General features: G+C 42.0%; 2 protein-coding genes across 3 annotated transcripts in view; both read right to left on the bottom strand.

Annotated features, from left to right (window-relative positions):
• Positions 1–13,939, bottom strand: part of LOC118231485 (protein kinase C-binding protein NELL2-like) — a 67,566-nt gene that overhangs the window by 43,478 nt on the left and 10,149 nt on the right. Inside the window, exons 3-5 of the mRNA XM_035425300.1 lie at positions 13,534–13,684; positions 10,284–10,457; positions 10,085–10,181 (exon numbers count right to left, since the gene is read on the bottom strand). Coding sequence (XP_035281191.1) covers positions 10,085–10,181; positions 10,284–10,457; positions 13,534–13,684 — 422 coding nt within the window. The remainder of the gene's footprint in view (positions 1–10,084; positions 10,182–10,283; positions 10,458–13,533; positions 13,685–13,939) is intronic.
• Positions 284–7,370, bottom strand: LOC118231487 (piggyBac transposable element-derived protein 4-like). Of its 2 annotated transcripts, none has more exons than XM_035425302.1 (2): positions 5,493–7,370; positions 284–3,708 (listed from the first exon to the last, which is right to left on the bottom strand). In XM_035425302.1, exons 1-2 carry the CDS (start codon positions 5,657–5,659, stop codon positions 1,896–1,898), a joined length of 1,980 nt encoding a protein of 659 aa, XP_035281193.1. In that variant the 5' UTR covers positions 5,660–7,370; the 3' UTR covers positions 284–1,895. The 2 variants fall into 2 exon arrangements, with proteins under 2 accessions (XP_035281193.1, XP_035281194.1); XM_035425303.1 differs by having other exon boundaries at positions 284–3,703; positions 5,493–5,573.

Here is a 13,939-nt window from a genome sequence, read left to right as displayed (position 1 = left end):
CTATAGAATGGACTTAAAAGAGAGGAATGACTATTCCCCCAAGTCTATTTTAGGTAAAGTATTGTTCAAGATTTAATACAATGTTAAAGCAAACACTCAAGAGTGTATTCACACTAGAGCAAAACGGTAAGAGTAAAACTTATATTTAAGACTGAATGTATTTTTAGGAAAGGCCTTAAAAACCAGTGAAGAGGCTATAGCATTACCATACCTCATTTGTTGCCTCTGATTACAACCCTCAGCACTTCCCCTCCCCCCCTCCAATTATACAAGGATTAGCTTAGTTGGAATACTTTCCAAGCACTACGGGGGATAGGACACACATCCACACTGAAACCAGCCTATGTGGGCTACAATCTATTCATTTAAAGTAGACCATTGTTGTAAAATCAGACAATGGACAGCCATAAGTGTCATTTTTTAAAAATCTATTCAATCACAGAAGACCCTACTTCATATGAAGAACCACACACATAAAAATATGATTCATTCTGCCAGGTTTGGATATGGCCCTGAACCACGTTCCACATGACCACACAGTAGTACAGTGACCGCGGTCTACACTTGTTCATACAGTATCTCGCAGCAAGTGGTGTCATTTCTATTAAGTTGTGCAAATACACAAGTTCAAAAGTACAAACAGAAAGTTTAGTCCTAGCTTTTTTCAAACTTTTATTTAATGTTCTAAAAAAGATATTATTTTCATTCAGACAATACTGTGATAAATTAACAATTTAAATACACGACTGAGAGGCATGAATCTACTCACATTTTGGTTTTGCCCTACACTTCAAAGCAATGAAATGGGACAAAAAAACGGTTTTGTTCAGTTTATTTGGTCCAGTGCATCAGAAATATGAAAAACTTTAAAGCACTATCACATATGTTCATTCTGCAGTCATGGCGAACAGAATTCACTTTAATTTAATTCGCATAGAAAAAAAGTTCATTTTAAGAATTCAGTTTTACCGATATACCAACGATGGCAGTGTAACAATAAATTGGTTTCACTACAAACATCAATACATCATGTACCCCTGCCCAACAAGCTCCCACTTGTTTTAATCTGGTGTTACTCTTGTTTGCTCTTGTTTTAAACGTATATTTTGAAATATGAGGTAGGGTTGAAGACCTGATGGAGAAAAGTGCTCTTGTGTTGTGAAGTTCTCCAATTGCTTTCACATTAGATACTGATAATAAATTATGCAATCCTGTGTTGTATCTTTGCACTGTTGCCTCAGCCATGATCCTATAATCCTCTAATATAATAACTAACCGCCGTGATCCTCTATCAAATAAATAATTCTGAATTTGTACATTTTACTATTCTTTTAGAACACTCATAGTTACAATTACAATATTGGGTGGGGGTTGTCAAATTTAACACAGATTTTTAATACTATACCTACAGCTATACCCTCCAAAAGAAATTTCCACTGGCTTTTTTGGAAAACCAGGAATGGAGGTGGTCTGGTAAGCACTTTTCACTACAATACATGCAATAAGCTGGGAGAAAGGAAAGTTTAAAAAAGTCACCTCCATCCATTTTCTTTTCAGATCAGAAACAGTTCAGACAACACAATTAAGAGGCAACACCGCTCAGTTCTCCATCTCACTCTCTCTGAACACATTCTCCGATGGCTGGGGGACAAAAAACATGGCAATCTGTATTTGTATTTATTGGTTGGTAAATGAGCCTTCTTGGTGATATGGCACTTTTTTATTCCTGAGATGAAAACTGATGTTCTCCACATCTGTAAGTCACTCTGGATAAGATCAAGTGACTAATGTGACAATAATTCAATGACTACAGTTCCCAAGATGCACAATGCTCAGAATCATCCAGTTCCCACTTGATATGTACTTTCTATGGCAAACAGGTGACTGATGGAAGACTACTTTTTTGAACAATGTGGAATGCGCTCAGCCATCTCCTGCTTTTTAGCCTCTTTCGCTAACAAGGAGTGCCAATCCCGAAAGCAATTCCTGTCTGGGATCAGACACAGGGCCACATTGCAGGCCTCACATTTCCAGATGGTCTGCAATCCATTCTTCTCCTTCGAACACAAGACACAGTACTTCCTTCCTTTGGTGGCCTTGAGAGAGTAGTGAATGTCTTGCCCTTCTGTGATGCAAACGGGAATGCAAGACTTCTGCACCTTCTTCTCCTTTGCGCGCTTGGCTTTGACCGGCAAGGACTGTTCCGGCGCCTGGGCAGGAGCCGGACCATCCTCCCCAAAGTCCACCAGCTGCAGGCACAGCTGCTCTCTGAACACCTTCTGCGAGAGGGGCGTGGTTTTCTGAGTCTCCGCCAGGTCCTTATGGAGCAGGAAGGCGTTCACCACCGCAATGTCCACAAAATGGAGGAAAAGGGTCTTGTACCATTTCTTGGTTTTGTGAGCCACGCTGTAGTATTTAATGAGCGCGTCTGATAGGTCCACTCCCCCCATGTGCTGATTGTACGCCCTCACCGCAGTTGGGATCGGAACTGAGTTTGCGGTCCATTTTCCACCTGGGGCCAAGATCCGCCGCAGGGTTTGCTCCCCCGTGTACACCTTGTGTATGGTGGTGCACATGGCCACCTGTCGAGTGTCCTTCCACTTGACGAAGAGCAGCTCCTTATCCCGGATCCACCTTATTTCCCCCCTGTCAGACTTCGCGGACAGAGCGTTCTCCCTGGCGCGGGGGAAGCCCTGCCTGTTTTCGTTGATGGTCCCACACGCCCCGATCTTTAGGCAGTACAAGTCGCGAAAGAGCCTGGTGCTGGTGTAAAAACTGTCGACGTAGAGATGGTAGCCCGTTCCCAGCTGAGCGAGATTAATCAGGTTCATGACAGAATTGTAGCCGATGCCTTTGCCTGACTCCGGTCCACTCCTCCCTTGGTAAATGCTGAAGTTGCAGGTGTAGCCATTGTAAGCATCAGCCAACACAAAAAGCTTGAACCCCCACTTGATTGGTTTTGACTTCATGTGCTGCTTCAGCATATTTTTGGCCCTGGTTCCAACCATGCGCTCGTCGATGGACAGATTCTGACGAGGGTGATAGAAGGCCTTGCAGGACAGGACCACCGAATCCAGGAGGGGTCTCAGGTAGAAGAGACGATCGTAATCCGGGGTCCCCCTCTTCTTTTTGTTTTCCTCGTCTTCCTCCGGGTCGCTCATGTGGAGGGTCCACATGATCACCTCGAAACGTTTTCTTGTCATAACCGTGCGACAGAACGGGAGGCTGTAGATTCTATGAAGAGCCCAGTAATCCTTCAGTGCAGAGACCTTCAAGAGTCCCATGAAGATGAGCAGCCCGAGAAAGCGGTAACATTCGGGTACTGTCAGCGGGACCCACGGACACTTCCGGCCCAGGATCCTCACCCTCTCCGCATTTTTGTTTGTGTTCTTGCACAGCGTTTTCACCACAGAGTGATCGAAAAACAGCTGAAAGAGCTCAAGGTGGGAATAGTCCTTGGTGGTGTCCAGCTGCACCCCAGGTTTTCTTGCCGGACAGAAACGAGGAACCTGTGGCTCTACGTCAGGGTCCGTGATGGAATTCCACCTGCCCTCCTCGTGCCCCGTGGCCGAGGACCTCCTCCGGTGTTTGAATCGAGATGCGTGGCCCTTCGAGGGCCTCGGGGAGACAAGAGGGGTGAGCCGTCCCCTCTTCACCGGAGTGACCGGCGGGCTCATGCAAGACGTCTCGGATCCTTCCGCATCTACACTGAATGGAAAAAAGGATCAAAAAAATTACGACACATTACAACAACTAAGTCATCACTGTAATTACTAATGCCGCATGCATAACTTCAGTGAGGGGAATAAAATAATCAACCTGGATGACTAAAAACTTTATTTGATTTGGCTCTGCACTCCATAATTTTAGATCTGTAATCAAACAATTCACATGTTGTTAAAGTGCACAGCACATTTAACCACATGTGAAAAGTGCACATTCTCAGCTCATACATTTAGGTTTCACCATGTAGAAATTATAGCCTTTTTTATGCAATCCATTTTTTTAAAATTGTAACCTGGTCACCCTTTTTTTGAGACAAGCTAGTAGTTTGCATCATGCAGTATAGCCTCCGTAGTTCAGTAGTCTTCTGTGAAGAGTTGTCACTTACACATGCATGCATGCCTTCTGAAGATCTGGACAGGCGATTGGAGTTTTTTTTCCCCCATCGTGGTGAGAATTCTTCAGTCATCAACTGAGGAGGCCTTCTTTGGCCTACCAGGCGCTTTCAGATTAGCGAGCTTACCAATACGCTCTTTCTTCTAAATGATGTTCTAGATTGGATTTTGACAAGCTTAAGGTTTGGCCTATGCCTCAGCCTCATAATGGCCTTCTTGACTTTCGCTGGCACAACTCTGGTCCTCATGTGGACAAGCGCCAATAACAGACTCCAAAGGCAATCAAAAGCCTAGAATCAAGACTAGATATTGAAAGTTCACTTATACCAGCACTAAAGAAGTAACTAAACACACCTGACCAATCAGGAACATGGGGTGAAGCCATTTGCGCCAAACATTAGAATGCCCTGTACTGGGGGGGGGGCGAGACGGGACACTTTTTATGCATAAAAAGTGCTTTAATTTCCACATGTTGAAACTAAAATGTAAAAAAAAAAAATACCCTTCAAAGCTGGGAATCTGCACTTTAACCACATGCGAAGTGTCTGATTACAAATCAACAATTGTGGATTACAGAGCCAAACTAAGATAAAAGCATGCCTTTGTCCTAAAAATTAGGGATTTAGTGTAAATCAGGTTTATCCAGTGACTGTACTGCGAGGGAAAACTACTTCAATGGTTAAAAACTGGAGATTTAGAAACTATTGAACCATGTGGTTTTTGGAAGAAGGTATGGGCATTTAGAATTGGAACTTAATTTGCATATATAGGCCTACAGTAAATTAACATTGCAAATATTATTAATTACTTCAGCTGTCTTAAAATTGAATATACGGTTGTATTAGACAGAAATACATTCAGATTAGATCTAAATGCACACAATCATTGGTATCACATTAAATCTGTGATCACCAGCGATTGAAGAAGTATTACAGCATCGTCATATCAATGAAACCTTTCTATGTTTAAAACTTAATTATCAACAATAAACCCAGAACCTAAGCATGACTGCAACCAGTATAGAGACACATTGGTTGGAAGAATCGCAGTTAAAGCCATAGACCCGTTTCAGATGTCCAAATCAAATAGCCCATTGATTAATCTAGATATAATTATCACTATAAATTTGTGTTGTATTGCATACGGTATGAAGTATATAAATCGCCATTTAAGTCATTAGATGCTTTCAGAGTTGGTGGGGTTTTTTTTTTTTTCTTTTTCTTTTTCTTTTAACGCAAAATCTCATTCACCACAGCAATGGGCAGAGCGGAAATGTTGCCTTTTAAGCAGCGGCGCTTCGGTGCCCCCTTTTTATGGCAATAATTATATTGCAATGCTACACCAAAGAACATTAAAATCATGAACGCTACTCACAAGTCCGGTTGGGGCTCCAGACTGTCCTCATACGTCGCATCCAAGTCAGAATCGTCGCTCTCCAAATCAGAGACATTGTCACTTTCTGTATTACTGTCACTTTTGTTTGACTCAAAATACCTGACATTTTTTGTTTTTCTTTCAGACTTTCTCACACCGTTTTCCATTTTTTTCTCTAAGAGGAAAAAAGTCACTTGGAATTCTCTTGCAAAGTTTGATTGGATGGGTGTCCTAAGAAACTATCTGCTTGTGAATTCTGGAGTAAACGGATTGACCGGCAAGTTCCTTTATGGGGGCGACAAGCGGACAAAATCATGAGTCTGCCCCATAGAGCGTACATAGAAAATATGCATATGTATAGGCTGTCCCTCGGTTTTGCATAAGACGCCCCCCCGTCCAACTTCAGTGCCCTCTACAGTGTCGGAGGTAAGTAGAGACTGGAAACGTATGTTCTAAACGCAGGTGTGAGGTATCGATTTAAAATAAATAAATAAATACGAATAGTGTAGTGGGTTACCTCACCACCTCTAATGAAGCGCCCTGTTAAATTAACTGGTAATGACTCATAATGAAACAAGTAAAGCACATTCTGCAGGGTTATCCCCTTAAATGGTATTCACCGTCACATTACACTATCCCAGACGGTCTACCCCTTCAACTTGAACCTCTTTCTCCACTTCAAGTGGACAGAATGGTTGGTCCACAATAATATTTGATAGCCTGAAAAGTGAGGCTACGCTCACCTTAAATTTAGCTTCCACTGCACAGGTGTACGTGAGATTTATTCTCTATACCAAAGCGCGAGGCGTGCACTGATCATTCATCGCATTATGACTAAAAGGCGAGGTTTCGTTTGCCAGAATAAAGGTAACCCAGTATATTTTTAGATGCGATATGGAATTCTTATAAATAAAGCAGCGCGTTTTAATGAGCAGATTTATTTATTTATTTATTTGCTATTCATATTTGAAAAATATATTGATCTCACAAAACATTTTGTCACTCCGTGCTGCCTGAGGTATCCTAAATAGGTGATAGAGTATTTGTCCTTAAGTGCCCCTAGAGGTCGACAAAGATACTGAAATTAATTTTAATGATTAGCTTCAAAGCCTTAAGCGCGACAGCGATATTTTTGTGGCTGGATGCTACAACTGTAACAAAATTAAATCCTGTAAAATAAGTGGTGTTAGTGTATTTAACATGCAGACTATTGGAATATACGAATTGATGACAACAAATTAAAATTTGCTATTATGAAATACACACCCTTTTCTCTGCAAAAATTGAGTTCTCAGGATCAGCACAACAAACTGCTTCTATTTTCTGTTTACCATTGAGCATTCTTTTATCACTTGGGATTTTGAACCAAGTTATCAGCTGTTGAGTTAGCTGAGTTATGAAATGCATGACTGTACAGCTGGATGAAGATTTTCAATGTGTGTTAAAAATCACAGTGACAAAAAAAAATGGAGATACAAAGTTAATGCACAACACTGATTACATGGTTGTGCCCTTCCAATGATTGCTGTGTACAAGCTCTTTCTTTTTTTAAAAAAACCAGGAATGGATTTTTCCTGGCACGTCACATGGCAAACACTAAACGACTGAATGTACAAATGCAGCAGTAGGGATTATGAAAGGAAATTACATCCCTTCTCTCTATTCATAAGAATCAGCACCAGTTCAAACTCTTGTGCTTTCAGTCTCGCTCACTTGGCTCCTGTCCCTGGCTCCCTCCCCTCTCCGAACACATTCTCTCAGATGATTGGCTGATGTAAACACAGCTGTGGAGGGGATACAGGAAGGGGAAGCTGACAGACTTGGTTTGTGTGTTCTTGGAGGTTAAACATTTTAAATCTTCCTTCGCCAAGTCACTCTGGGGGAAAAAAACCATCTGCTAAGTGACTGTGATGTTGTATAATGTAATGTAAATGAATGAAATGCTGAAGTGAAATTAAAATGAAAGCTAACTGTTTATTTTTTAAAGACTGCAAAAGTAAAAAGACATTTAGTAAATAATAAAAGATCCTAATTAAAATTACATTTAAAAAAAAATGTTTATTCCCATTTTCTCCAAATTGTGATATATTTGCATGCTAATTGCTACAACCCCATCTGTCATTTGAGGAGTAAGCAGACAAGCACACGCACACACACCTCTAAAAAATGTTATGCCAGCCACAGCCCCCCACCCCCACCCCAGTCGAAAAAAATTGTAATAAATGGCTTACAAAAAATACAAAATATCCTGCCCAGAATTAAACAAAAAAATTTGTTCCATCTGGGTCATTTTATGAGATAACTGGGGACAAATGATTACATCCAAGCATAAGAACGTAAAGGTAGCATGTTTATTTGATTGAGGGACTTTGGAAGAAAGAAGAGGGGAGGTGCCTCCTTTCAAGGGAGAGACAGACTGCCTTGCACCAAATGTCTTAGGTCTTTCAGGGGAACATCTTCAGTGTCCACACTAGAGAAAAAATTAATTTATTAAATTAGTACATGGTAATTACAATGTCTAATTCATATCTTTACACAATGAAACATAAACGTATCTATTGTAAATATTTGTAAATAATTTATTGTAAATAATACATGCTACTTGTGTTGGTGTAGTCGTACCAATGCACAGGATGCACCTCCATTTTGAATTTAAAATGACAGCATATGAAACCCCTGCCTTATGCTCTTGATTTTACATTAACCATGCTATTGTTGCTATTGTGCTATTGCTATTGTTGAAAGATAGCTTGAACTATATACATTTTTCTGCAGGCACTGTATGAGGAACTAGCGTGAAAACAATGTTTGAGAGTAACCATTTCAAAATGAATATTCAAGGCAACAGTCTGATAAGTTCAAAACAGCTTGTTTTTTTTTTTTTAAACACCTTTTAAAACTTTAAAAAATCTTCAGCAAAGCTGAATTTCTGTGGCAGCAGATTATGATTTCATTTTTTAGGTTACTTCTTTTTTTCTTGAATGCACAAGTGCCCCAGAGAAAAAGGATGCCAAATGTGGCAGAGGCAAAGGAGTTTTTGACTGACAGCACTGAAATCTGTGCCAGATCTCTTCAACGGTTTCAATAAAAGGCCCGTCGTTTCGAGTTGGAGCACCGCTCCCTTCTTCAAAAAGATGATCAATGACGGCAGAATAAAAACACAGGTAATGACACAATTGGCTGTATTGTACGCTCAAATAAACTCTGGATATACAAATCAAATTAAATACACCAGTTTCCACTGTTAGGTTGATAATTGCTACGTTTAAAAGACTGGAACCTGCGTGGCAGAGAGTGTAAGAAGAAGAATACGCTACTCACACGTCCAGCCGGTGATCCACTCATCTTCATATAATGACTCCATCAGAGAATCGTCGCTGTCTATATGAGAGGTCATTCTCTTGATCACTCTCGCTTTCGTCTGACTCAAAAGACATTTTTTCTTTTTTTTTGTTTCAGACAATTTTGTATCTTTTGTGTCTTTTGCACTTACTATTTCCATCCATTTTCTTTGGGAAAAAAAGAGGATTGTCCAAATAGAGCAATCTACTTCTCAGACCCTAAAGAATTAAGAGCTTGCACTACACATAACAACAAAGCACTGAGAGAGAGAGAGAGAGATAGAGAGAGAGAGAAAGAAAGAAAGAAAGAGAGAGAGAGAGACTGGATGTCTAAATTAAAGGTAGACTCCAGAGCAGAGTCCATTTCCAAGAGCAATTAAAGACCCTATCACAGACACTATAAAAACATTTATTTAAACATAAATTGGTTCAGGACACATTAAGGTAAAAAAAAAACAATAACAAATTAAGATAAATACAATGGTTTAATTAAGACAAAAGGCCACTTGCGCGATATTAATTGGACTTTTCCGGAATGCTTAAGCCTCACGCTCACCGGTCGTAAAATCTCCCACCCCAACACATCACAGCCGCAACCTAGCTAATCAGCAGACAGTCAAACACAAAGCAGAACCTGACAAACCTCCACAACATCACTTTTCACTTCTTAAAAGTATATGAGATGTGACTTCTGTCCTACAATACTCTGCATAAAATACCACTGCGGCATATCTCTCACAATACAAAGCAGTGAACCTGTCAGCTTGTAATGTGGACATATAGCACAGGCGATTCCTTATTCTAAATAAACCATTATGAAGCCACACTGTGTCAGTACTCTTCTTCCTCATAAATTTAGACAAAGACGTTGCTGTCGGAAATTGACGGTAAAATTACACCCCCGACAAGAGACTGATATCTCTAAACCCAGCGAAATCCCAGCAGTTCCAAACCACCAGCAGGTGAGTGGGCTGCCGGGAGCATTCTGACAATTCATTACGGTGAGTAACATTACAAGCCTGAATAAATAAAAAAATTCTAAACCAAAGGCACACTATTTGGCGAGGACGGAAAATCTCATCAGGGGCCAACACAGAGAATCCTATCTTAATTTTCCTCTTTAATGCTCCAGATGTGTCAGTGTCCCAGTGTGCCATTACAAATATTCTCACCCTCTTAATTCTGTATAATTCTTTGTGTAAAAATATATAAAAGTAAAAACGCTGCACAGTTACATATTAGTGCTCCTACCTTAAATAAGCCATGTGCATTGTTTCTTTGTCCAAGCCAGAAGTATGTATCTTTAGGAATATCCATGAGTGGCGTTTCTACCACTCTTTCATAAATTCTGAAAAACAGTAATAACATACAATCACATTCAGGCACTTGTAGCAAAGTATTCAGGCACGTGTAACTAATTCCTCCGGCCACTAGGGGCAGTGTGCAGTACCTGTTGCAGTCCACGTGCAGGAGGACGTGGGAGGCACTGACGGCGATGGAAACTTTGTGCCACTGGTTGTCCGCCAGCGTGTAGGGGAAGACCTCGCTGTGCGTCTGCTGGCTCCGGGTGTGGTAATGCAGCCGGATCTCATTTCGCTGTCCACTGCTCTCCAGCTCCAGAAACCTTTAAAAGAAAGAGAATGAGAGGGAGAAGAGACAGAGAGACAGAATGAGAGGGAGAGAGGGTGAGTGAGCAGTATTCTAGACGTATATCCAATATATAATATAATATGTAAAATACGTTTTTTAACCACCATCAGAAGTCATTTGTTTTCTCATGCCATTAGGAAACTGATAATGTTTTGGTTTGTGAGCCGTTATTGGCAAAAATATGAAATTTCCGTCAAGCCTTTCTATTTCTACTAAAATTAGTAATCAACAAAATAATATCCTCAACCAGACTGAATGTTAAGTTCTAAGCTGATACCGGTGTTCAACAATAATTGCCATAAAGTAGTATATTCTTCTCCCGAAATAAATGCACTGTAATAGCAGAGCATAATAAAACAAAGGGAAGAAACAAAGAGGTAGATCAATCAAGAGCCTCTCATACTATGTACTGGAAAATAAACAAGAACAGAGAAACAAAGTCAGTCTGGCTTTTTTAATTGTAGGCATTGTACTGAGACACTGAAGACACTCAATTACGGATTAAAGACTGTACACTTATCCATTAACTTGCATCTACTGATGTTTATTTACCAGGGGGTGCGGATTCTGGCAAAGCGATGCCATCTAAAGACAGCTCGCAAATCTCAATTACAACCCGCTAGGAATGGTGTAAACAGTGTGAGTCAGCTAACCAGCCGAAGAAAAGCAATTAACACCGCAGAAGGTCTGTACACTTAAGCGGCTCAACTGAACACACATCAATCAACTCGGTATTTAGTCCGCTGATGGGAATCAGGATGCCGGGGAACTGAAACGGTTTCACGCACGCGTCCGTTCTGTTTTTCTCATCATTTCAATCAAGACGATTACTCCCACCCCTTATCTTCTTTTAATACCTTTTTTTAAAATCAGCAAATAAAATGTTCGCCATGATTCACTGTCTCGTAAATGAGAAGAGAACATTCAGGCCCGCTGCTACGATCCGAACTTTATGAGATTCGTTTAAACATGAAAGAAAAACAAACGCGTCGTGAGACTTTTAGTCGGGGGCAATGTTGTCAAAAAAATCCACTGGAGTCTCACAAGTCTTGTTGATCAGCTCAGTCCATCACTCGGATGGTCCTCAGAAAGCCGCAGTCACACGCAAATCAGTCATGTTTCTGCCCAGATGGTTTGTGCCAGCTTATCATAATCACAATGCAGCGGCTAAGTAAGTGAGGGCTCGTAGCAAATGACAGGCTTAGCAATCAATTACAGAGTAGCCACTGAGAGGGAGTGACTGACAACTGTTCCAACCAGGGGGATTACCAGGATTTTCTTCCTGGAGTGGCCAGGGGTGGGTGGGGCGGTCACAGACTCTGTAAGGGGGGGAGGGGTGGTCTATTGCCAGCATATATATTAGCCAGTGATATTGTGTAATTTTAGATGGAAAAATAGGGGTAGCACCTGGGCCAGTCCATTGGACACGCCCCTGGTTGTGGCCTGGCATAATTCAGTTGTGCTGATAGCGGTGCCTAAATAATGTGCATGTGTGTTTGTCAACTAGCCTCCAAATGCCTTAAATATGGACTGATGCCCCATCATTATCCAAATGAAAACGTTTGGGCACATCAGTGTGAGATTCACTGGCATCGTATTTCGTTTAAATAACTGCATTTACATCTAAATCATGACAAAACTTAGATCCAACTCTAGTCCTCCTGTTTGAGTTTTTGCTATTCGGTCATCGACTTTGGCACCTTCCACAGAACTTGAGAGCATATTACTTTTTCTTAGAATTTCAACCGCGCTCCACAGAGTCAGCAGAATTTAATTACACCTAAATCTCCCCAGGAAGGTCTTGGCACCAAAAAATAAAGTAATGAAATTTGCATTAATCTATGTGAACCGTTTGAAGATCACTGGGCCTCCCATAAAGCCCCTGAAGAAACAATCACAGGATTCGGGGTGTGGCAAAGCATTATGGGAGGGAATAAATGTAACAAATGGCTTCTCATAGGAACACTAAACAATGGACTCAGATCTTCATTAGATGCATTAGCCTGCAGCAGCTCCTCTTTGTGCTTGCATAACCACTGATGAGTTGTGTTTTGTATCCCCTCCAGTTATACATCACAGTGGAAAGTGTGAAACGGTTTACGTCAGCGTTAGCGCTTGGCGGAAACCCTCCGCGTCTGTGAATCCGGAGCATTTGCTCTGGCTGCTGGGCAGAGCTCTTAAAACACTTCCATTAATTCATCACTGCAAATTGAAATTCTCGCCGTCATAAATGCGCCAGCAGTCCTCATGAGGATGATGTATGGCTCGTAGCCCCGGCAGGTCAGTGCATGCAAATGGCAGCAGCGGGCAGACTGCAGCAACACCGCAGAAAAACTGACCACTGCAAACCAGCAGACCCCACGGCTCTTGAAGACCAAGGTTGGGGACCTCAGTAAACCCTGTGCCTCTCCAGGAGCAGGATTGGGGGCTCCAGCAGACCCCGCGGCTCTTCAGGACCAGGGCTGGGGTCACCAGTAGACCTCGTGGCTCTCTACAACCTTGGTGGGGAACCCCAGTAGACCCTGCGGCTCTCCAGGACAAGAGTTGGGAACCCCTAGCCTAGGATGGGGCTCCCCCAGTGCAGTGTCCCTCCTAAAGAAGGAGAATCAAACCCTGACCCTGCCCTGTGCCAATTGTCTGGTAGGGCACCACATAAATGGCCGCAGCACCCCTCAGGAATATATACTGAGCGCTAAAACCAGACCAGAACAATCCTACCATCAGTTTTCCAGAAGCAGAGTGAGTAAACGCACTACTACGCGAGCAGTGAGGAAAGATGTCAGCCGCAACCTCCTTCGCTCTCTGGCCTGTGGAGCGGATGAACGGTAAGGCCTCATATTGAGTCTACTCCTTTGTGCTCCACACTTGAAGCGCACTACACACACAAACTGAATAGTTATCATTTATGTAGGTATTTCTGTAGGGATCACTGAAAAGCACAAACTCCTTTCTGTGCTGTACAGGTAAAGAGTTTTCCACTCTAAGCTCCAGTTTGATGGACAGCTGATTGTGATGGATGGTTATCTGAGTATAGCGGTGGTGCTACGTACCTCTGCTTGGCGCTGTGGATGGAGAAGATGACCCCCGAATTCAGGCTCTCTTGCTTCAGGGTCACCAGGATGGTGAATTCACTCCTGTTCCGTAGCTTCTTTAGAATCCGCTCGGTCGCATCGACGGGGGCCTTGATATTCCTCTCCGAGTCTGTGGGGGAGGGAAGGAGTGAGAAAGAGAGAGAGAGTGTTCGGTTGAACAATAATTCAGAATTTGTGTTTATTTCTGTATGTGCGCTTGGGCAATTTTTGCAAGTGACTTATATTTGCAAGTGAGAGAGAGGATGAGAGAGAGAGAGAGAGAGAGAGAGAGAGCCACTTATATTCCTCTGTGTCATCTGGAAAGAAAAAATCTGTGCATCACAACTGGACATTCAGATGGAAGGGATAAGGTATACGCACGCGT

The sequence above is a fragment of the Anguilla anguilla genome, chromosome 7 (assembly GCF_013347855.1).
Source record: "Anguilla anguilla isolate fAngAng1 chromosome 7, fAngAng1.pri, whole genome shotgun sequence".
In the NCBI taxonomy this organism is placed as follows: Eukaryota; Metazoa; Chordata; class Actinopteri; order Anguilliformes; family Anguillidae; genus Anguilla; species Anguilla anguilla.
Note: the sequence above shows the minus strand (reverse complement) of the source record. Positions and strands in the feature narration are given on the sequence as shown.

Bases quoted from the DNA above. Each gene is read 5' to 3' on its own strand.
- LOC118231487 (XM_035425302.1), bottom strand. From the start codon at position 5,659: ATGGAAAACGGTGTGAGAAAGTCTGAAAGAAAAACAAAAAATGTCAGG. The intron at 3,709-5,492 runs GTGAGTAGCGTT...TTTTCCATTCAG, and splicing joins CTGGAGCCCCAACCGGACTT to TGTAGATGCGGAAGGATCCG.